This window comes from Vombatus ursinus, unplaced genomic scaffold, assembly GCF_900497805.2.
Source record: "Vombatus ursinus unplaced genomic scaffold, bare-nosed wombat genome assembly UNPS02009994.1, whole genome shotgun sequence".
Classification (NCBI taxonomy): domain Eukaryota; kingdom Metazoa; phylum Chordata; class Mammalia; order Diprotodontia; family Vombatidae; genus Vombatus; species Vombatus ursinus.
The window spans coordinates 3,890,349-3,915,165 of NW_020949772.1; the positions used below are offsets into that span (position 1 = coordinate 3,890,349).

Below are 24,817 nucleotides of genomic sequence, written 5' to 3' on the forward strand. Positions count from 1 at the left end.
ACTAAAAAACTGGGAGGGGAGGGGGGAAAGAGGAATAAAGAAAGGGCTGATGTAGAAAATGGTAGCCAAGAGCTGTTTTTTGAAGGAAGCAAGAGGCTTCTGAGACAGAGTAAGAAGGGAGTACATTCCAGGTACCAAGGACAGCAGCCTAAAAAAACATGCACACAGGAGATTGAAGGTCACACATAGGGAACACCTAATGGACCAGTTTGATTGGAATAGAAGGTGAGTGAAGAGAAGTCTTATGAAAGGAAGCTAATGAAGAGCTTTAAATTCCAAATCTTCCCCATTCTTCAAGGCTTATCATAAAGTCATCTTTGCCTGCTCTAGCCCACAGTGATCCCTCCTCCTTGTAAAACTTATCTACTGCGGTAACATATACTTTAGTGCCAGGGATTATCCTCAAAATGTTTCACATGTGCATATCTTATCTCCCCAGCTAGACTACGAGCACTTTGAAAGCCTGAATTGTGAGTTCTATTTCTTTCGTCTACCCAAAGTGCCTAGTACAGAGGCTGGGCACAGAAGTCAGTGTTTGCTAAGTATCTGACTGATCATTAAGAATTGATTTCTATACTGCCCAACTGGGCCAAGCATCTTACCTGAGAGTAAAGTGGTTTGCAGTAGAGCCACCAGCCAGGGACACAAAGAAGGTGACAGTGTCACCTTCCCGGACAGGGTTGAGTGGCAGAGAGATCACAAGGTTGTCATCTAGCCTCACGAGGGACCGCTTCGTCTGGTCCTGAGTTGGGTAGACGACTACACTGCCAATCCTCTCCATGGGGGAAAACCCTTTATGAGCATTCTCTTGGCCCGAATGGATATTGTTCTCCCACTTGCCATCCTCTGGAGAACACTTGCCCCACTCATCAGCAGAGCACAGTTTGTAAAACAGCTCCACAGGGGTGCCTCCTGCTGCTGATTCAGCCTCAGCCTCTGCCTCAGGATCTAGGACTGGGTCAGGGTGAAACCAGTCGGGTAACAGCTCGAGCTCTGCCACACAAAGCCCCAGGTCCCCCTGCAGCCTACAGCTGGCCACCACCTCCCTAGACTCTAGAATGGCAAACATCTTCACACAGGGCAAGTCTTCCACTGGGTTACTCTCCTCCCAGTCCATTCCTGTGACATAAAACAATGTCTGCACTTTAGGTCTGTTGGAATAGATGGAGCTGTCGAGGATGTGTGATTTTAGTTTCCAATTAAAAGCAAATTTCTCCGAGTGGCCAAAGGGTGCCAAGGTCAGCAGGAAGTCTCGGGGGATCACCTGCTCCACAGAAAAGGGGCCGTAACTGGCATTCACAATGGGGGGCTCCTTGGCTCGATAGATGAAGAAGGACTCCACCCTGGACTGCAGACTGGAGTTCTTCATGAGGTCCTGGTTGGCCTCTTTCAGAAAGAAGGAGACCTCAGCATTGCAGATGTGGTAGCTCATGGGGAGATAGGCAGGCAAGGAGGAAAATCTCTGGAGACTGTCCATGATTCCCCGGCTCTCCATCACTATACAACCAAAAGAAAGAAATGAAAAAACAGTTTCAAAGTTTAGTTTGATAAGTATTCTTCTTTATCTTCCCAGCATAAACAGGGACCATTCTGTGACTACTCACTCAATTTGTTTAATGCAATCCACCCCCAGCTCCACCCTCTAGACATTTTGCTCTCCCTTCTAACCCTCATTAAACATAGAGAAGCTTGGAACATCACTACATCTTCAAAGGCTTAACGAAAACAAATATTTATTAAGCATCTACTACGTACATTGAAGGAGGAAATGACAAACCACTCCAGTATCTTTGCCAAGAAAGCCCCATGGACAGTATGGTCCATAGTAGGGTCACAAAGAGTCAGACACAACTGGATGATTTAACAACAACAACAATGTACACAGCATATACTAAGCATCTACTATGTACACAGTACAGAGGGAAGATACAAAGTTTAGATAAGATAGAATTCCTGCCTTCAGGGAGCTTAGAGTCTAGTAAGGTAATTATAAAAAGAAAAACACAGATAACTATAATACACAACACAGAAAGGGACTGGACCTGGGATTGCACTGGAATAAGAAAGTCCCTAATGGGAGAGTTCTCTCTAACAAGGCAAGTCTAAACCTTCTCTTAAACATATATTCTTAGAATGTTAACCAGAGCACCAAAAGGCCAAGTGACTTGTCCAGTGTCACACTGAACAAGTCATCATATGTCACAAGTGATAGTTAAACCCAGCTCTTCCTGGCTCTGAGACCGGATCTCTATAGACTTCACCATACTTCCTCATAATAATATCCACTATTACATGATAAATGCATTAACGATTGAAAATCAATTAACAAGGATTTATTAAGTACCTACCTATGTCTCAAATACCATGTTAGGAGTGTTAGACACAAAGACAGAAATGAAACAGCCCCTGCCCTCAAAGAGCTTATATTCTCTTGAATGTAACAGTATATAAAAGAGGGGTTCCTAACCTTTTTTGTGCCCTGGACCCCTTTGGCAGGCTGACAAAACCTATAAACCCTTTCTCAGAATCATGTTTTTAGATATACAAAATAAAATGTGTGGAATTATAAAGGAAATCAATCATAATGAAATAGTTACCAAAATATTTAATAAAACAAGTTCATGGACTCCCAGATTGAGAACCCCTAGCAAAAAAAGTAAGTCATGTGTAAGAAGCCTGAAAAGGTAGGCCAGAGTCAGGTTGGGAAGTGTTTTAAATGCCGATTTCTTTTTGATCCTGGAGGTAACAGGAAACCAGCAGTTGAGTTGTGTGGTCAGGTCTGCGCTTTAGGAATATGATTCCGGCAGTGGTGTAGAGGAGAGATGTGACTGAGAGGATAGTGGTGACCTCAAGAGGAACAGGGACAGGAATATTAAAGATCATGTAGTGTAGCCCCCTCATTCTGCAGGAGAAGAAACTGAGACCCAGGAAGATGAAATGAAGCAACTGCCCAAGGTCACACGGGGAACATGTAACAAAACTGGGGTTTGCGCCCATTTCCTCTGATTTAGCAAAGCAGGAGTGGGCTTCAGAAGAAACAAGGTACTATGGGAGCTGTGAAAGGGAACATGGTTGCCATCCAGGGGAACCAGAGAAGGCCTTATGGAAGAAGCCATGCCATTGAAGATGCATTTCAAAGACTGGGCAGGAAATAAATTGGTGAAGAGGATGAGGAAGAACATTTTGGGCATGAGGAAAAGAGATGACTGGAACATGGTGGCTATGAGAGGAATCTAGACAGGTAAGCTGGCACCAGACTATGGGAGGCCTTGAATGCCAGAAAAAAATCTGAACTTTGCTGTCAGGAAACAGTAAGGAGCCAGTGAAGAAAGCTGCCCAAGGTCACACAGAGAGCCACTGAAGAGCTCTATTCAGCTCCAAGAGACCTCACTTCTGATATAACCCCTCCTGCTAATCCTCCTTAAAACCAGAAAGCCTTTAAAAATTAAGAGCAGAATAACTTTAAGCACTTTCTTCAAGTCCTTCTAAATCACCTCTGAAAAGGTCTGAAAGGAGAAAAACGGTTAATACTGATCAGAAGGTGAGGGCCAAACATTTATGGAAAGAGAAAGGCATCTTAGCCATGGGCAGCCATTCTCCATAAAAGACGACAACGGAATACCACCAACTCTCTCAACCTTGGCCTCCAATCCTCAATCCAGAGAAATGTCATTATCAGTCTCAGTAATTCCACCATCAGAACCGTAAGAGGTTGGGAGAGCATCAGACACACGCTGCCAATCAGTCAGACCCTGCAAATGCTACATATGGCTTGTTAATATTTTATCACTTCGACATTTACGCTTACTTTTCATTACCTCTATATGTTATGTAAACATATGGTTTCTGTCAACTGGGGCATGGAGGAATCTTCCATAATTAAAATTAAAATGAGGATGGGGACCCAAATGGGATTTATCGATGAAGAGATGACAGTGAACCAAGGTATCAGGTGTAAAATTTAACAAAAAGAAATGCATCCTTCTTTCCCCCAATGTCAAGTGCTGAGGCTGGATGAAAAAATGTCAGAGTTAGAAGGGACCCTGGAGGTCATCTGATCCAACACAGGCCAAAGTGGAATCCCATTTACATCATATCCAATAAGTGGCTAGCCACTTGGCTTGAAGACCTCCACTACCTCCCCAAGGCAGCTGCCTTTTTGTCCATTTTTTTTGTCCATTTTTTTTGTCCATTTTTTGGTGGCTTAGAGACTATTCCCTATCCTCAAGCCTAATTATGTGTCTTTGGAACTTCTACTCATTACTCCTAATTCTGCCTAATTCTATCCTTCTGCCACAGGGTAGTCCTTTTAATACTGGAAGACAGCATCATTCCCCTCCCAAGTGTTTTCTGTTCTAATACCTTCATCCCATCCTCAAATGGCCTGAACTCAAGGCCATTAACCACCCTAGTTACCCTCCTCTGGACTCAATGCTGTCCCCAATCTGTGAAACTCTGAACTGAACAAAGCACTCCAGGTGTGAAACGATCAGAGTGGAGTATAGAAAGTCTGCTCACCTCCATCTTCCCTGAAGCTATGCTTCTCTTAATGGAGAAAAGGAGGGGAAGGAAACAAGCGTTTATATAGCACCTACCATGTACCAGGCAGTGTGCTAAGAGTTTTTACAAATGTCATCTTATTTGATAATGCAATCCAAGTTCTCATTAACTTTCTTCATTGCCATATCACATCAGATAATAAGTCCTAGGGTCATTGATTTAGAGTTCAAAGGGAAATCAGAAATCATCCAATACAAATCCATCATTTCTTAGGAAGAGAAACTAAGGCACTGAGAAATGTAATCATTGCCCAAGGTAACATCATAGTAAAGTTGAGATCTGCACCCAGGTCCTATTATTTAGCACAGTAGAAGAGACAAGAAAGGATACAAGCATTTATTAGGCACCTACTATGTGCCAGGCACTATGCAAAGTACTTTACCAATATTCCTTCACTTGATCCTCACAATAACCAAGAGGTAGGTGCTGTTCTTATGCCCATTTTTTACAGGAGTTTGGGTTTTGGAATCAGAGGGACCTGGTGTGCCATTTATTGTGTGAATCTCTTCAACTCTCTGAGCCTCAGTCTCTTCATCTGTAAAATTTGGGGAGTTGGACTAAATTACTTCTAAGTCTTTTCAGCTCTAGAAATAAGACCTTGACTGTATATCCAGGGTTCTTTCCACTACAAGAGATGATGTCAAGATTATAAACCTCATAGATCATAGATTTAGAGCTGGAAGGGGCCTTGGAAGCAACCCAGCCCAACTTTCTCATTTTACAGACAGGAAAACTGAGCCCAGAGAGGTAAGGATCACATAGTTAAGAAGTATCTATGGATTCTTACCCAGATCTTGTCAACACCAAGTCCAGCATGCTCTCCCCTGCACCACACTGTCTCTCACACTCTCTGGTATTACCCAACTTCTTCTAAAACACATTTAAACCTGTATTTACCCAGATGAAAACATGTAAAGTCTTGAGGTGTTTTTTTTTAACTATAGTGTGATTTGAAGATGGAAAGAAAGACAAATCCCCGTCTGTGGACTCTCACACCCAGTGATATTTGTCCTACATTAAAAAAAAAATTTCTGCAAGGTATAATTTTGTGTTTATTTAAATCTCCTTTCAGATATCTGTCTTCAGCAAAACTCCTTCCCTAATAGGAGGAGGAAAGGGGGTATGGAGGTGGGGGTCAGAATCTCTGCTCTGTAACGCCAAAACAGTCAGAATGGTATTCCCATATGGGACAAAGGGGAAGAGAATAAGCATTTATTAAGCACCTATCATGTGGGTAGTAGGCATTCTGCTAAGAGCTTTTACAAATATTATCTCATTTGATCCTTACAACAACCTTGCAAGGGTAAAGCTCTTATTAGCCCCCATTTTATAATTGAGGAAACTGAGGTCCGGAGTACCACAGCTAATAAATGTCTGAGGTGGGATTATAACTCACATTTTCCCAACTCCAGGCCCAGTGCTCTGTCCACTGCCACCATCCACTGTTCTCTTTCTCACATGGGCACCAAGTATTGATGAGGCACCCCCTACACGCCTACTTCTGTGCTAATTTCATCTTTTGGGGTTGAGGCAAGCGTTGGTAGAAGAAAGACCCAGGAGGAGAAGAGAGTTCAGGCAGAGAGGGGCCTTTGGAACCATAAGATGGGGGAGGCATGGCTGGGCACCAGGTTCATTTGGAAAAGACCAGGAAGTAGACTGCCAGTTCATTAGGAATCAACAGTGTCATGTGACTGCCAAGAAAGCAAATGGGGTCTCAGGCTACTTTAAAAGAGATGCAGTGTCCTGGATGAGGAAGGAGAGTGTCTTACTGTACTCTCATCTTCTCACACTTCATCCACAATGTTGGGGTCTGTTGTGGGGGTCATATTCTAGAAAAGACATTGATGGAAGGGAGAGCTTCCAGAATGGTAACCAGAATTAATGCCATATGAGAATCAGATGAGGGACTGGAGATGTTTAGCCTACAGAAGAGAAGACTCAGGAGAAATAGAAGGAAGGAAAGGAGGGAGGGAGGGAAGGGGGGGAAGAGGAGAGGGAGAGAGAAAAGGAGAGAGAGAGAAGGAGAGAGAGATAGAGAAGGAGAGAGAGAGAACAGAAGAGAGGAGAGGAGAAAAATAGAGGGAGGAGGGGAGAGGAGAGGAAAAAATTGGGGAGGGGAGAGAGAAATGGGAAGAGAAGAGGAGAGGAGAAAATTGGGGAGAAGAGAGAGAAATGGGGAGAGGAGAGAAATAGAGAGAGAAGGGGAGGGGAGGGAAGAGGAGAAAATTGGGGAGAGGAGAGAGAAATGGGGAGAGGAGAGAAATAGGGAGAGAAGGGAAAGGGAGGGAAGAGCAGAGGAGAGAGAAATGGGGACAGAAGGGGAGGGGAGAAGAGGATAGGAGAGGAGAGGGATTCTCAAATGGGGGGGGGGTGTTGGAAGGATGATATGTACAAACTTATCCATCTCTCCAACCAGGAGCAATTTGCACCCTGGCAGCCTTCCAGGGACTGAAAACACGATCATAGGCAATGCAATTCTTAAACACACTTGCTTTTTCATCTTGGAAAGGTTTATTATCTTCTTTATCTTTTATGCAGATATTTGACATCTCTCAAAGAGTGATTTCGGGGAACTTTCAGGCAGCATTTTCTTCCCTTTCATTCTCAACGTCCCCTGAAATAGCAGCAGGCGGCTGCCGGTGCTGCTGTTCCCTATAATTCAGAGAGAAAGTGATACAAATTTTGTCTAAAAGCCCCAGTGGAAAGCCGTAAACACTGGCTGACAGGGCTCCATTCTGTCCCAGTACCAGATTGTCACTAAATATAATACCTGAATTGAGCTGCGTTTCACAAAGCCCAGGGAATGGCGCAGAGAGATCTACCGTGTCCGAGGAAAGCATGGTGGGCCCATGCTCCTTAACCTCCTCTGATACCCGGCCTCGAAGCGGCAGGAAGAGGGGCTCCCCAGTTCCTGCATCTGTTTGGAAGACAATCACCATTCACCTCTCTGCTTCAGTTCCCAAGCACCCAATGAACAAGTTATAAGTGGAGAGGTAAATTCAAAAGCCTTCAGGAAGTCCAGCAAGGATCGGTTGATCCAGAGGGTCCCTCGGTCACAAACTGCAGAAGGAGTCAAAGTATATAGATGCTCAAAGACATAGCAACTGGTGTGGGGACTGGAGAGAGCGCTATATTTCGAGTCAGGAAGTCCTGGGTCCACATAGCACCTCAGACACTTCCTAGCTGCGTGACCCTAAGGAAGTAACTTTACCTTTCTCTGTGCCTCACTTTCCTCATCTGTAAAATGGGAGTGATAATACCACCTACCTCACAGGATTGTTATGAGGATCCAATGAGATAATGAATATCAGATTCAAACCCTAGCTCTGCTACTTAATGCTAAATGATCTCAGGAATTATTATTTAACTTTTCCGAGCTTCGGATTTCTCATTGGTAAAATTCAGTGGTTGGACTAGATAACTTCAAAGGTCCTAAGCTCTAAATCTGTTGTTCTATACAGGGGTATGCTGGTAAATGTTTAACAACCCGCTGGTAAACCTCTTACCTATTTTCCTCTCTACCTCCAGGCATTTGAAAAAATGTGTCAATTCAACAGCCATAATGATCATCTTATCCACCCCCTTACCAAAGCCATCGACTGAAGCTTTGTCCAACATCTCTTCACTTTACAGAATCATAGACATCAGTCGGAAGGTGCCTCAGAGGTCCTCTGGTCTAACCCATAAGCCCTCACTTCAATTCAATTCAACAACCATGCATTAGGCACCTACTATATACTTAGCACCATATTAGATAACCGCTCACCCAGCCTTTACCTGAAGATCCTCAAGGTGGGGGAGTCTGCCAGCTGGAGGCAGCCCACCCTCCTCTGGGGCAACCACTCCACTTGTTAAGAAGTCCTAATATCCAGCCTACATCTGCATTTTTGTAATTTCCACCCATGGTTCTGGTTCTGCCTTCAGAGGCCAAGTAGAAAGAGGCTACTAAGACAGATTCCCCTCTCTGTCTTCTGTTCTCCAGGCTGGATGGCCCCGGTAGCATGAACTGGAGGCCCCTGGACTATCATGGATGCCTCCTTCTGGATGCCAACTAGCTTATCCAGGTCTTTCCTAAACTTTCTAAACTTTTCTCTTGGATTATTGCAATAGCCTCCCCACTGGCCTCACAGACCTCCCTGCCTCCACTCACCATCCTCTCTAATCCATACTCCAGCTGCCGAGGTCATCTTCCCAAGGCACACGGTAACCATGACAATTCCCTGCCTTGTGCCCAGCATACAGTGGGTGTTCAATAACTGCTTATTGATTGAAGATAGGATGAGCTTTAGTGACTCCATATCATACATTAGGATAAAATAAAAACTCCTCAGGGCATTCAGGGCTCTTTGTCATATGGCTGCAACATATGACATCTGACCTCATTCTTCCCTCGTATGTGTTATATTTCAGTTAGATGACTCCATAAGTTGCCCCCTCTACCCTCTTTCCAGCCTACATTTAGTATAATAGGGGCAGCTGGTTGGTGTAGTGGATAGAGCACCAAGCCAGGAAGAGCTGAGTTCAAATCTGGTCTCAGACACTTACCTGCTGTGTGACCCTAGACAAGTCACTTAACCCTGTTGATCTCAGTTTCCTCATCTGTAAACTAAACTGGAGAAGGAAATGGCAAACCACTCCAGTATTTCTGCCAAGAAAACCCCAAATGGGGTCATGAAGGGTCAGACACGACTGAAATGATTGAACAACAAACAAACATTAGTATAATGAGATCATAGAGCAAGACCTGGAAGGGCCATATGGTACAATCCTTTCATTTTGCATATAGGGAAACTGAGGCCCAAGGAAGGGAAATGATTTGCCCATGTTATCACAGGTAATGAGCATCAGAATCAGGATCTGAACTCAGGTCTCCCAACTCCAAAACCACTGTACCCAGCAGCCTCCCATCCCACTACCACGCAATGAGGCAATCTTTGCCTCATGGTTGTATCTGAAGAATCTTCACAGAACCGTAGACAATTGGAGCTGGCAAGGGACTTGGAGCTACTGTCACTCAACTGCTCCATTTCACAGATGAGGAAACTGAGGCCCATAAGAAGAAAGGATTTATAGGACCATAACCACATAGGTTTACAGCTAGAAGCAACCTAAGAGGACAATGAATCCATTTTACAGATGAGGAAAACTGAGGCCCAGAGAAGTTAAAGTATCACACACAGGAAATTAGTGGCACAACCCAAACTCTAACCCAGTGTGGTACAGTGGAAAAAAAGCTGGGTTTGGAGTCAGAGAATTTGGTTCCAAAGTCCAACTCCTGAGCCAGGGGTTTCTTTCCACACCATCCCACTGCCTACTCCTGCCCCTCCTCACCTTATATCCATCAGTAAACTTTACTTGTTGAAATGATCCTTGTCCTTTGAGGCCCAGGATAAGTGCTACCTCCTCTGGGAAGCCTGCCAGCTCACTCACGCTCCCTCTGTCTCTCTCTGTCTCTCCCTCTTTATCTCTCTGTCTCTCCTCTCTTTGTCTCTATCTCTTTCTCTCTGTCTCTCTCTCACACACACACACACACACACACACACACACACACACACCAAAGCTGAATGTCTACTTCTTACTCAGACTTTTTCCTCACACTTTGGGGGACACTCCCCCCACCACCACTTTGCCTTCAGCACATTCTACTTGGCTTCTGACTCCTATGTTCATGTGTCATAAGGCTCATAAGATTTCTGTCTCCAGAAGGGCAGGGATGGAGTCCTTTTTCATCTTTGTATTCCTATCACCTAGCACTGAGTCTTGCATACAGTAGGCATTTAGTAAAGGCTTGTTGAATTGGATGGAATAGTCTGTAAAGCATGATAAAATACTAGTTACTGAACCTCTCACTACAATTGTTCTAATTTCATCTCTGGAGTATTTAAGACCTGGGAGGCGGTCTTTAGAAGCAGAAGAGATTGACCTTCATTCATAGAATCACAGAATTTTCAGATGCCAAAGCCAGAAAGGAGCCATACAGTGAAAAGAACAACGGATTTGTAGTCAGAGGCTGTTACTGCTCAGGCATTTCAGTCATATCTGACTCTTTGTGACCCCACAAACCACACCATCTATAGGTTTTTTGTTTTGTTTTGTTTTTTAGCAAAGATGCTGGAGTGGTTTGCAATTTCTTTCTCCAGCTTATTTTACAGATGAGGAAACTGAGGCAAACAGGATTAAGTGACTTGCCCAGGGTCACATAGCTAGCAAGTGTCTGAGGCTGGATTTGAACTCAGGTCTTCCTGATTCCAGGTCCAGCACTCTATCCATTACACCACATACCTGCCCCATCTAAGGAATAAGAGAACACAATAATCACTCCATTCAGGGACTCATCTGGATCTCTGCTTGTATAAGAGAACTTAAATCTCAACTCTTCCATGAAGCCTTCCTTGGCCAGACAAGCCACATCTACCTCCCCATTCTCTGAATTCCCATAGTAGAGTTCCAGATCGTCAGAGGCAGAAGGGACCTTAATAGAAATCACCTAGTCCAACCACCTCGGTTTATTGATTGGGGAGACCAAGGTTCAGAGATGGAAAGTGATTTGCCATAGGGCACACAGGAAGCCATAGTGTCCAGATTTGAACCCTGGTCTTCTGACTCCAAATTTTATGCTCTTTTCACTGAGCTCCACTGCCCCACCCAAAACACAAAGAGGTTTTCTTATTGGACAAGTGTTATGAACTTAGGGGCCAGCACAACCAGTTTTTTATTAATGGCTTTAAGAAAAACAAGAGTCAAATCTTTTCTCATCATATTTCACACCACAGGCCAAAAGAATTTCTACAACTATATCTGACACCTGGGCCAGTGAGAGCAGGCCAGGGAAGAGAGCGACGGCTGGGCATCCAATCAGCCCTGGATCAGAACAGGGGACGGTGGCGTCCCACGGTTCTTTGCGAGTTGGAAAGTTCCAGCCCCCCAACCACTACAAAGCTCAAACAGATCACAGCTCATCCAGACAGCTCCCCTTTGATTTAAACTGGAAAGGAAAAGATGAAGGGGATGAAAGAGGAAGAGAAAGGCAGATCTTGTTAGCCAACATGGGAGACTTCCACAGGGCACCAGATGGAAAGAGAACATTATTAAACGGATTATATACATCTTTCTGACAGTAATTCTGATCTCCTATAGGCACCATCAGCTGTTAAGCAGCAGGAAATTATGATGACCTTGTCCCATCTTCCATTTATATCTATTCTAAATTGGACACCTAAGAAGTTGTTTAAATCGAAGGCGGAAAACATCGTGCGCTTTTAGCAATTATCTCATTGTCTGTTTGGGTGGTGACTTACTCTTAACAGGAGGTAGTGGAAGAGGAGGCCTGGGTAGGGGTTCCAGCTCTGTCCCCAGCTCCCTTTATGTCCTGAGACAAGTCATTCAATCCCTCTGAAAGGCAGTTTCCTCTTCTATCAAAAAGGGATATCCCCTCTCCTCTACCTGTCCGTCAGCAACATTCATTGTATAGAAAAAGAGGGTGTGAATTTGTTAAAAATAAATATTTGAATGTTTCTAAATGAATTTCATTAAAAGCAGTTCCATGCTGATTTCATACTTTGGACTTGTTACTGATCCAGACTGACCTCCCATAAAGTGGCCGGTACTAACTCGACAATTCCAATGTTCCTTCAGCAGAATATGGGCTTCTATTAACAACTCTCTTGTTCAGATACAGCCTTTCTGTTCTTCCAAATGAATTTTGTTATTGTTTTTTCTAAATCAGTAAAATAATTTTTGGTAATTTCATTGGGCTATTCAAAATTATTTTTCTGAATTAGGAAAAAAAAAACAACCGGTCACAGCATCAGAATCATAGAAATAGATTTGGAAGGAGTCTTAGAGACCATCCAGTCCTATGTAATCTTTTAAGAATGAAGAAGCAGGGGGCAGCTAGGTGGTGCAGTGGATAGAGCACAGGCTCTGGAGTCAGGAGGACCTGAGTTCAAATCCGGCCTCAGACACGTGATATTGACTAGCTGTGTGACCCTGGGCAAGTCACTTAACCCCATTGCCTAGCCAAAACAAACAAAAAAAAAAAAAAAAGAAGGAAGAAGCAGATGCTCCCAGGGTCATACATGGCTAGCATCTACATAACACTTTTAAGTTTGCAAAACACTTTCCGTTGTTACCTCCTTTGATCCTGCTAACAACCCTGGGAAGGTTGTTGTGATCTCCACTTTACAAATCATTTCCATTTTACAAATGAAGAAACTGAGGGGGACAAAGGTTTTTGTGGTTTGTTTATTTGTTTTTTAAAGAAGGTCAGGACCTGCAATTTTACTGGTTTCTGATGAGGAAATTCCTTCTTCTTTGTAAATTAGTACCTACTCTGCACTTTATAATCTTGGAGTGTTCCCTGGAGATGCAAAAAAATAAAATGATTTGCCCAGGGTCACCCAACCAATATGTGCCAGGTTTTCCTGACATCACGGTTGGCTCATATCCTCTGTAATGAACTGCTTTATTTTGGAAAGGAGTTTTTAGTAATTCCATAATTGGCTATGGAATACCCACCAGGGCTCACCCAATGAAACTCACTGGGAGTGATCAAGCCCCGCATCTTCCCTCCCTCCCTCCGAGCTCTCCTGGTCAGAACTGGACTAATTCACCTTTCCTTTGTATACAGGAAAACTTCACTAATTCAGACTCATTGGGGAAGCTGCTCTGAATTTGTCAGAAATGCCGCATCTCCTGAAAGGCATCAAGTCTATTATTTTAAACACAAAGAGTAACTAGAACCAGAGTAACAAAGTGCTGCCAAGTACTAATCTCTAGAGGACCTGCTTTGATGAATAGATAAGGCCAGTAATTATCCTTTCAACTGTGTTTTAAAACTGCTTGGTTTCCGTACTTTAACCAGCCTCCTGAAATCTTATTTATACTAAAGAGATTTCATTTGGAAAAGAGAAACTCTCTGAAGAATTGTCATGGAAAAGGGGCATTAAATTGATTCTCCAGACTTCAAAAGGGTAGAATTAGGAGCAGTGAGTGAGAATAAAAGAGGGGCAGCTTTTCACAAAAGAAGAGAGGGACCAAACTCCTCTGTTAGATTACAAGCTCCTAGAGGGCAGGACCAAAGCTCCTCCATTTTAGATTTAAAGCTCCTTGGGGGCAGGACCAAAGCTTCTCCATTAGACTCTAAGCTCCTTGGGGGCAAGACCAAAGCTCCTTGGGGGAAGGACCAAAGCTCCTCCATTAGATTGCAAGCTCCTTGAGGACAGGATGTATTTTCACTTTTTTGTGTATCCCCAGCACTTAGCATAATGCTTGGCACAGAGTAAGTGCTTAATGAATGCTTGCTGATGATTTGAAAACTGGACCTGTGATTTCCCTGGTATAAGGAACTTCTGGGTGGGGGAACTCCATCTACCAAAGCTGGTCAGCACCTTCTTTACAATATACAGTCTTAGGGGCAGCTAGGTGGAGCAGTGGATAGAGCACTGGGCCTGGAGTTGGAAGGATCTGAGTTCAAATCTGCCCTCAGACCAGACACTTGACACTGATTAGTTGTGTGACTCTGGGCAAGTCACTTAACCCCAACTGCCTCACTAAAAAAAAAAAAGAAAAGAAAAGAAAAGAAAAGAAAATGAATACACAGTCCTAGCACACAGAGGGGTTAACTTGACTTGGCCAGGACCACACAGTCAGTGTGTTTCAGAGCCAGAACTTAAATTCAGATCTTTCTAGCTTCAAAGCCAACTCTCTATTCACTATACAGCACTGCCTCCCAAATTACACACACACACACACACACACACACACATACACTGTGAGGAAGAATTGTAGGATGATGAGGGTTGTCCAAAAATGAAATCAGCTACTTAATGAGGTAATGAGTTCCCTGTCACTGGGTGTATTCAAGAAGAGACTGCAATATCTGGCATGCTGTAAAGAACAGAATATTGAATTAGAGGATTGCTCTTTATAGCCAGGGGAGTGTGCTGGTAAAAGTTTAACAATTGGTTCTCTGAAAACATTCAACACCGTTTTAAGTTTAATCTGCATTACTAATTTTCCCACATGTGCTAAATGAATAAGCCCACAAAATCAATTTAATATGGAGGGGGAAAATTGTGGTCAAGTCATGTGATTTCACAGGTGTGGGGAATTTCTGGTGAGGAAATTCTTCACTTTCTTAAATCTAGACAATCCATGAAACAATAAATCAAGCCTCAATTTGTAGCACTCATTGATTTCTGATATGTAAATGCACACATTGAAAATTTAACTATCCACTCACCTGGCTCCAGTACACTCCTCATTCAACGATTTCATGATTCCCTGACTTAGCATTCGTGTATTCCATAAAACCTAATTTAAGAGGCGATGTAATATAAAGGTAAGCCTAAATTTTAGAATAGGTGCCAATCTGCTTTGGTAGAGGGAGTTTTTCCTCATGAAGAACTCCCCATCCAATACTTCAAAAAAAATCCGATATTACAATTCCCTGTTTGAGTATTTTATCCTCCTACTAGACTCCCTGAGGGCAGGAACTATGTCCAAGGAGCCCTGGATGGGGAGTCAGAAAACCTGAGTTCAAATATCAATTCTTCTGTCTGTGTGATCTTAGCTAAATCACATCCCCTCTCTGGGCTTTAGGACTCAGTGATGGCTAAAGTCCCTCCCAGCTTTCAATCCTACTCTCTAAAGGAGGCAACTCAGTTCATAGAGTAACCTGACCTAGAGCCAGGAAGCTCTGAGTTCAAATCCTGCCTCAGACTCTTGCTAGCTGTGTTACCCTCGGCTCCTCTCTCAACTCCTCTCCGTCTGCCTAGAAAACGGGATAATAAGAGCACTTCTATCTTCTGGGATCATTGTGAGGATCAAATGAGATCATGTTTGTAAAGTACTTTGCAAATCTTAAATCACTATAGAAAGGCTAACCATTGTTGTTTTCATTTTACAGGAAATTTCTCAGGAAAACAAAGTAACTTGCCCAAGATCACACAGGGATTAAGCACCAGAGTTTGATTTGAACCCAGGTCCTGAGCTTTCCACAGTCCTATACCGCCTCCTCCCAGAATGCACATGGACAGCCCCCAGGGAGCAGCCAGCCCTGTTTATGTCGAGGAAGCCCAGCCAAGTTGATGGGGATCTTTATGTCTGAATTCCTCTTTCCTTCTTTTCCTTTTGTCTTCTACGTTCACCCTGAGAAATCATAAAAGGAAAAGAAACTCATTTTCGCCCATATCCATCATGTTCCCACCTGTGACAATCTGGAGTTTTTATGAAAGTCTGTTTTTCCCTTTGTTGATGCACTCACTGCTGGAGGAAGTGTCTCCAGCTCCCAGATGATAAAGCCTCCTAACCCTTCCCTTTCATTAAACTACCTGAGTCCTGGGGCAGGGTGAGAGATCTCAAAAGCCAGCCCCAAAGGCAATAGACACAGCCTTAACCAGCTCACAGTCAGAGCCCAAGCCAGAACCCAACCTGGGCAGCTCTGACGTATCCGGTAAGGACTCTGAAAAAAGAGAATGTGATTGTACCCAATTTAATCCAAGGAAAAAACACCCATTAAGAGCACCAGAGATCTAACTAGGATGTGGCAGTCGGGGGTTTGCACCAGGGTACTGAATTTTGTGGGTGTTAACAAACCTTGAATTCGAACGCTACCATAAAAACAACAGAGCTTAACAAGTAGTTAGCAAGAATAATTAGTTGAAATACGAAATTATCAAATGTAGGACTGAGCTAAGCTCCTCCTCTGCCTGACTGCCCATCTTCCCATCCACTTTGAACTCCAGATAAGCCCCTCAATTTACAGATGAGGAAACTGAGACCAAGACAGATTAAGTGTGACCAGGGTGACATATGTGGTCCAGTTTTCAAATCTGAGTCTTCTGTCACCAAATCTAGGTCTCTATCTTACTCCTCCCTGCCTTTCCAGTCTTCTTACTCCCTTTAGCTGTTCTACACTCTACGATGTTTCCTTCATTTTATTCCATCTCAGTGGACATTTATTAGGCACCTACTACATGCAAGGTACAACCCTTCCTATGAGAGACCCAAAGATACAAAATCAAACAGAGGTTCCAAGGATGCTACACATACACAGATAGATGGCCATAGGCTTCTCAATCCACTCCTGGAAGGGACCCCAGACGCCATCTTGTCCAGCCCCCTCATTTGGCAGTTGAGGCCCAGAAAAGTTAAGTGACTTGCCCAAGGTCACACAGATGGTAAATCTCAAAGGCAGGATTAGAACTCAGGTAGAAGAGCACTGTAAAGGCTTCCTATGTAAGTTTCTACCAGTGATTCAGAGAGACAGAGATGAAGAGAAGGGTCATTCCAGGAAAGGGGTCTGGTCTAGATGAATGCATGGAGTCGGAGATGGAATGTTGGGCTTGAGGAACAGCTAATTAAAGATGAAAGTAATAAATTGTATCATTAGAAGCATGTAGCCCACACACCTGTGGATTTCCAATTATGCAGGCCCACCAGAGAAAGGATTAGGCACCTTGATCTAGGCCATTTATGGCAAGCTATTCTCTTTGTATGTAGTCCAGTGCTGCTCTGAAGACGTGAGTTCAAATCCTGCCTCTACCTCTTACGGCCTGGGTGAGTTTGGACAAGTCACTTCATAACTCAGGGTCTCACTTTCCACATCTGTAAAATGAAGGGGCTACATTGGAGGGTCTCCAACAGACTTACTAACTCTAAGCTTCTATGACGGGAGGATCACTAGGGACCCATCCAACTCTGTGATCATGGGACTTCATTTTCCTCAAATACCTCACCCAACGTCCTATCAGAGAGTTCTTCCTTATGTCTGACCCATGGCCCTGCTCTCATTTACATCACTGTCTCTCATTCTATCCTCCATAGGCACGGATTGCTCAGCACCCCTACCCACAAACCAAGTCTTCCTGATTTCAAATCCAGTGGTTTTGAACGTTGCTGTTTGCCCTTCATTTTCAAAGAGGACCAATGACATCGTGGGTGACGCGAGGCACAGCTGCACAGTCATCAGTCTCACTCTTTCTTCCAGAGTCATCAATGTCCGGTGGCAAGACAAAAGTCAGGAAGACTGGTGATGGCCCCGGATGCCATGGATGACCTTGGCATCTCCATGTCTGACTGAGCGCTAAGCGCTACACAGCGCCTGCTTTCTGCCGCCTTCATGGCTGTTGGAACAAATTGTTCTCATCCACCTATTTCACCAGGAGGAAATCTTCACATGCTTGGGGTAGACACCCCCCTAACTCACTGAAGGGTTTGAGACCTCCTCAGTTACTAACCTCAACCTGGTCTATCCTGTCTGCTGAGGTATGGTCTGCTATGCATGCTACAGCTTCTTGTAGGCACAGGTGAAATTTGGGTGAAGGTGGACACCAGAGATGGATGAGCAGCCCTGAAATGGGCTTGGCAAGCCCTCACATTAGAGGTGCTAGCCCTCCTGAACACCCTAGCTTTTGAATGAATGAATGAATGAATGAGCGAATGAACAAATGAATGAATGAATCTAGGCCATCACCGCTCATCTTGACTCTCATTTTGCACTGGACTCCGATGGCTCTGGAGGAGAGAGTGAAACTGATGACTTTGCACAGTTCTGCCTCACTTAAATCTAATCCAATCCTAAATCAAGACATCACCCTGGTGATGTCATAGCAAACAACCATCTCTGAATGAATAGGCATTTATTAAGCACTTATTGCGTGACAGGCACTATGCTAAGCACGGGGATACACATACAAGCCAGCAAGACAGTCCCTGCCCTCAAGGAGCTTACATTGTAATGGGGAAAGACAACAATCTTATGAAAGAATGAAGACACTTATTAAGTGCTTCCTACTGGCCAAGTACCGTGCCTCCACTCCAAGTAGTTTCTCTGGAAGACAAGAATGGAAGAGAGCCTTGGGCTCTCTGCTGACTTTCAAACCTGTCCTTTAAGGAGTTCCAAATGCAGGCCAATGGGGTGGGCTTGGCCCCTAGTTACAGCTTCCCCACACCTCCCCCCAGGCCCCAGTCACCCACCTTCTCTTGGGCCAATCCCACCACTGCCACGGGCTAAAAAGAGGGACTGCTTCAAATGCTGCCTGTAAATCTTATTAAAGTAATCTCCCTCCCTGAACCCAGATTATTATGGCCACCTTTATGGCAGAATAAAAATTAATTTTCTCAGCTATAATAAGAACGATAAGAAGGCTTCACTTGGGAGCAAATAAAGATTACAATTAGCTCCAGCTGAATAAATCTAAATTTAACTTGGCCCAGAAATGTGTTTTCTGATATTTTCTCTCGCCTGCCTGAATGGGCCCCAACTGGATTAGAGTCCCACGACAGTTGGCCCATTGTTGGAGGGAAGATTTAGGAGAAGCCAGGCCAAGTTTTAATCCAATCCCCCAAAGGCCAGAGGATTAGTTCAGGATTCACAGGATAATGAAAGTTCTCCAAAATTAGAAGGAACAAGGCAAAAGGCCTCCAGGAAATACAAGAAGTGAGAGTTCCAAGGGGCCTAAATCTGTTCTTGGAAAATGTCTCCCATTACAGAGTAACAATACAGTGCCTTATGCTCACTGCCATCTGCCTAGGTAGGTGCTAACCATTTTACAGATGAGGAAACTAAGGCTGAGCAAGGTTAAATGAACTGTCCATGGTCACAGGACTTGTACATGAGAGAAGTCAGACTTGAATCCATGTTTTTTCCACCACTCCATACTGTGAAGTTCACAATACAGAAGCCGCCCTGAAACAGAAGGACGGTCTCTGGTCAAATCTCTCCTTTACCCTGCCAGTTACTGGCCTTATAACTTAGATCTAGTCAGCTTCATCCTCAGTTCCCTTGTCTTCAAAATACAAATGATACTTAAACAATTCACCTCACAGGGTTGTTCTAGGTTCTAAAAGCTGAGCAAATATTCACTTATTGCTACTACTAATAATAGCTAACATTTATTTATATAGCACTGATGTGCCAGGCATTATACTAAGCACTTTTTATAATCATTAAGAATCAGCTGGGTGGCACAGGGGATGGAGCCCTGGACTTGGAATCAAGAAGACCTGAGTTCAAATCTAGAGACACTTACTAGCTGGATGACCTTAGGCAAGTCAATTGACCTCTCTCTGCCTCAGTTTCCTCAAATATAAAAATGGGATTAATAATTGCACCTACCTGCCAGGGTTGTGAGGGGAAAATGAGATAATATTTGCAAAGCTATTTCTTCATTGTTCAGTTTGGTCAGATTCTTTTCTTGGCAGAGATACTGGAGAGGTTTGCCATATTGCCTTCTCCAGTTCATTTTACAGATGAGGAAACTCAGGCAAACAGGGTTAAATGACTTGCCCAAGGTCACACAGCTTAGTGAGTGTCTGAGGCCAGATTTAAAGTCAGGTCTACCTGACTCCAGGGCAACTAGCTGGCTCAGTGAATAAAGGGCCGGCTCTGGAGTCAGGAGGACTTGAGCTCAAGTCCCATCTCTGCTATTTACTTCCTGTGTGACTGTGGGTCAGTTGCTTTGCCTCTCTTGGCCTCAGTTTCCTCATCTGTAAAAGGGGTGCAGGAGGAAGAGATTGAACTAGAAAGCCTTGGAGAAGACCTCCTTGGAGATCCCTTCTAGCATGAAGTGTATGATCTCACCACCTATAAAATAAGAGGGGTGGTGCAATGGATAGAGCACCAGTCCTGGATTCAGAAGGACCTAAGTTCAAATCCGGCCTCAGACACATAACCCTTACTAGCTGTGTGACCCTGGGCAAGTCACTTAACCCCACTGCCTAGCCAAATAAATTAATTAATTAAATTAAATTACATAAGAGGGGTGGGGCCAGATGATCTTTAAGGTCTCTTTCTTCTAAAGTCCCTTTACATTTCTAAATCTAAGAATCTGTACTTCAAATAGAGATAGAGGAAAATTCTCTCAAAGTGGCTCTGGTAGAGAATCCAACTAGAGTTTCCAAGACAATGCAAGGGCTTGAGGGACGTTTTCTGGGAGAATGGGCACGTCAAAGGGTCACCAAAGGAAGGAAGAATTATCATGTCATAGAGCAACCAGACTGAAAAGGCCCCCCAAGACAGGCCTAGGTCACACAGATGACTGGTGACAAAGCTGGAGCCAGAAACCTAGGTTTTCAGTTCTCTACCAACAAAAGAGGAAAATAAAAAGAAATTAATTTCAGGACAGGCCAACCTTCCTAAGAAACATTTGACTAGAAGTCAAAATATGTCAGAGCTTAGCTTGAGAAAAGCCCTTAGAGATCAGTCAGCCAATAAATATATAAACTATAAGACTTTTATTAAATGCCTGCTCTGTGCAGTTAGATGGACCTGAGGACAGAGACCTGAGTTCAAATCAAACCTCAAACACTTATTAGCTGTGTGACCCTGGACAAGTCACATAACTGCATTTGCCTCAATTTCCTCATCTGTAAAAGGAAAGGTATTGACCTTATTAGCCTCTCAGATCCCTTCCAGCTCGAAGTCTATGATATTTCAATTGAATGTAAGGTCCTAGAGGGCAGGGATTATTTCATTTCGTAGCAGCTAGGTGGCTCAGTGAATAGAGCATTGGGCCTGGAGTCAGGAGGACTTGAATTCAAATCCAGTCTCTGACATTTACTAGCTATGTGACCCTAGGCAGGTCACTTAACCCCATTTGCCTCAGTTTCCACACCTGTAAAATGAGCTGGAGAAGGAAATGGCATACCACTTCAGTATCTCTGCCAAGAAAACCCCAAATGGGATCATGAAAAATCAGACCCAACTAAAATGACTGAATAACAACAAAATGTGCTAAACACTGGAAATGAAAACACAAAGTAAAACGGTCCTTGCTTGCCCTTAAGCTTACATTCTAAAGGAGGAAACCCCGGACTAAAATGAGAAAAGGACTTATCCAAGATCACCCAGTTAGTGTCCAGGTGGGAAAAGAACCCCCAAAGTTCCCTTGATTTCAAGCATGGTGCTCCTTCTTTGGTCACAAACAGAGCAGAGACCAGAAAACACAAAAGAGGTTGGAAAAGACTGAAATCCTACAGCACGAACAAACCATAGCAAGACGAATGGTGAGCAGCAGAATCCAATCCTTGACAGCCTGCAGATGACCCTGAAGGACACTCTGGGGCCCTGGCATTGCTCTGAGCCCCAGATATTCAGCCATAGCCAAGAAGAGTCAGAGATATAGCTGAGTGTTGGTCCACCCATCACAGAGATGGACAATCAGGGACAGTCCTTTGACTAAAATTACTCTCCCACTACAGATATTGATCTGAAGAACATGGCTGAATGAGCTGGGAGACAGAATTCCTCATAGAGCCAGATACTTGGCAACCCACAAGGCAGCTGGAAGTAATGGGGTGCTCTTAGATGCAGGATTCCAGAGACTAGAGGGAGTTTGGCCCCCAGAGAATGTAAGCCCCCAGAGGGCAGGGGATGTTTTGTTTCTGTCCTTGGATCCCCAGATGGCACACAGAAGACACTTAATAAATCCTTGCTGATTGATTGGTCAGTTGAATCAGGAACTACACTAAATTTGATGTCAGAGGACCCGAGTCTAAATTTTGTAAACCTTTGGGAAAGTTTCTTTCTCTCTCTGGGACTCAGTCACCTCCTCTGTAAAATGAGCAGATGACCCCGAAGGTCCCTTCTAACTCTAAATCTCATAAGATCTTCACAATAAGTCAAAATCAGCTCAGTCAGCCAATAAACATGTATTAAACACCTATTCTACTCTCAGAGGCCAACCAGAATAAGTCAAGCCTTCTTCCACATCCATTCCCTCAAATACTCAACTGACTCCTAGTCTGGATTCAGCCCCAGTCTTTGTTTTGTTTTGTTTTTCATGAGGGAGGCAATCAGGGTTAAGTAACTTGCTCAGGGTATCACAGCTAGTGAGTGTCTGGGGCCGAATTTGAACTCAGGTCCTCCTGACTCCAGGGCCAGTACGCTATCTGCTGTGCCACCTAGCTGCCTCAGTCTTAGGGCTGAATCCTAAGAGCTGGAAGGGACTTTAGGGGCCATCTGCTCCAACCCTTTTATTTTAAAAATAAGGAAACTGAGGCCCGAGAGATTGTTACTTGTCCAAATACAGGCAGTTAAGCATCAGGGACAGAATTTGAACCCAAATCCTCTGACTCCCAGAGCCCACATTCTTTCCACTGTATCTCACTGCCCCCTTCCTCCAAGCTAAATAGCCTCAGTTCCTTCAGCCAACCCTCAAGTGGTGTGATCTCACCACTCTTCACCATTCAGGCCAGCCTCTTCTGGATGCTTTCCAGCTAAATCCTAAAATGTAGCATCCAGAATTGAACAAGATACTAGTAAATAAGACATAGCATTCACATAGCATCTTAAGATTTGTGAAGCTCTTTACATGTATTAATCTCATTTGATACAACAACCCGGTGAGGTAGGTGTCATTTTTTTTGTTCCCATTTTACAGATGAGAAAACAGAGGTTGAGGGAAGTAAAGTGATTGCCGAGGGTCAAACAGCTAGTAAGCAGCTGAGGTCAAATTCAAACTCAGGTCTTCCCCATTCCAAGTCCAGCTGGGCTGCCTATGTGTTCTAACCAGCTCAGGGCTCCTTGAGCCCTCCAAACTCTTCTCTGAAGAGAGCTTAAGATCCCATTAACTTTCCTGGCTCTCCCCATACTGTACTTTCCAACCTACTAATATAAACAGCCACACTCCCAGACAGTGGAAAGACGAACTAGATGCACTTTCAAAAGGAAGGCATTTCTCAGTTAGGGTTTTGTTTTTTTTCTTTAATCTTTGAAAGAAAGACCAGGCTGCCTGGATGTTCATTAGCGCTGAAGACAGAAATTTCTCATCCCAACTCCTAACGCCTTGGTCTCCACTGAAAGATGACAACAGCCTCTGGCAATCTCACTAATTTGGGCCAGAAGAAAAGATCTTTGTCCTTCTCTTACAAGGGTTCATGACCTCTTCCTCAAGTTCCCAGCTCAGAGAAATTGCCCTATTTCCAACCCTCCCTGGTCCAATTTCTCCTCGAAGAAATGCCAGGGTTTACAGCTGACATATGCGTCTGACATGCTCATGGAATTCATGGTGAGATGCCTTTGGGGATGGCCCTGTCAGCCCTCCCTGGGTGCCACTTGTCTCCATCTTTGACCGTCAAAGCTCGAGTATGTCATTCATCCTCCCGACCAGCCCCTCCTCTACTAGGGCGGGAAAGAAGTGTACCCTCTTTGCCAGAGAGACTTCTGCCGGGGCCCTGCCCTACACTGGCCGGAGCTCGTTAGCAAACCTCAACAAAAGCCCCAAATGCTGCTGGGGCATCCGGTCAGTTGGCACATGTCAAAACCCCAGTGCCCAATGGACTCAGGCCCTTCTCACAACTTTCCCAGGCTGATTCACATGCCGTACAGAAGCAGGGCTGAGATGAGTCATCAAAGGCAGCTGAGAAGAAAAGTATGAAGCAAGACGTGGCTGAACCAGCCCTCCCCACACCAGGCCTCCCGGCAGCTTTCCCACCAACACAGCGAAGGGTGATTGTCCTGCCAGCCTCAATATTTATCAACTCCGAAGGATGCAGGACAAAAGAATGACGATGACCAGACACCATGTCTAATGCTGGGGAGGCTGAGAGCCACTTGTTTGGGTCACTGGCTCAGATCATGTAACTTAAAGAGAATTCTAAATAAACCACATTAATATGGTTCTGTATTCAAGCCAATTAGATACCAAGTCATGGATGGGATTGCTCATGGACCAGCTCTATTGTGGATAAGCCAGATTTCTGTAGGAATAAAGGTATCTGTTGTATTTCGTTTCAAGCACTTGGCCAAAGTTTTCAGGACACACATGTGTGAGCATGAGTTGCCTGTTCAGGACACATGTTCTCACTGCATCCTAAGCAAGGCATAGAGAGGATCATTAAAGATAAAACATATAATTTCAATTACAAAAAAAATTGAAAAACTACTGCAGGAACAAAAACAATGCAATTAGGATAAAGAAAGAAGCTGTCAATTGGGGAAAAAGTCTACATCAAGGATCTCTGATAAAAGCCTCAGATCCAATATATAAAGAGAATTAATTGACACAAGTATATAAGAATAGGAGTCATTTCCCAAGAGATAAACCATCAAAAGATAAGAACGAACAGTGTTTAGAAGAAGAAATGCAAATAATCAACAACCCTCTACACACGATACATTCCCATCCTATTTGACGTTACCTATATACAACAGTCTCTCTCTTGTCTCTATGCCTTTTTACTTGCTGCCCCCCATGCCTTAGGATGCTCTTCCCTCTCACCTCCATTTCTTGGAACCCCTTGAAGGTACAGA

The 24,817-nt window shown here is 44.0% G+C and overlaps 1 protein-coding gene across 1 annotated transcript in view; it reads right to left on the reverse strand.

Annotated features, from left to right (window-relative positions):
- TMEM132B (transmembrane protein 132B) overlaps positions 1 to 24,817 on the reverse strand; it is a 650,066-nt gene that overhangs the window by 472,597 nt on the left and 152,652 nt on the right. The window contains exon 2 of the mRNA XM_027853582.1: positions 603 to 1,497. Within this exon, the coding sequence (XP_027709383.1) occupies positions 603 to 1,495 (893 nt within the window). The 5' untranslated portion in view covers positions 1,496 to 1,497. The remainder of the gene's footprint in view (positions 1 to 602; positions 1,498 to 24,817) is intronic.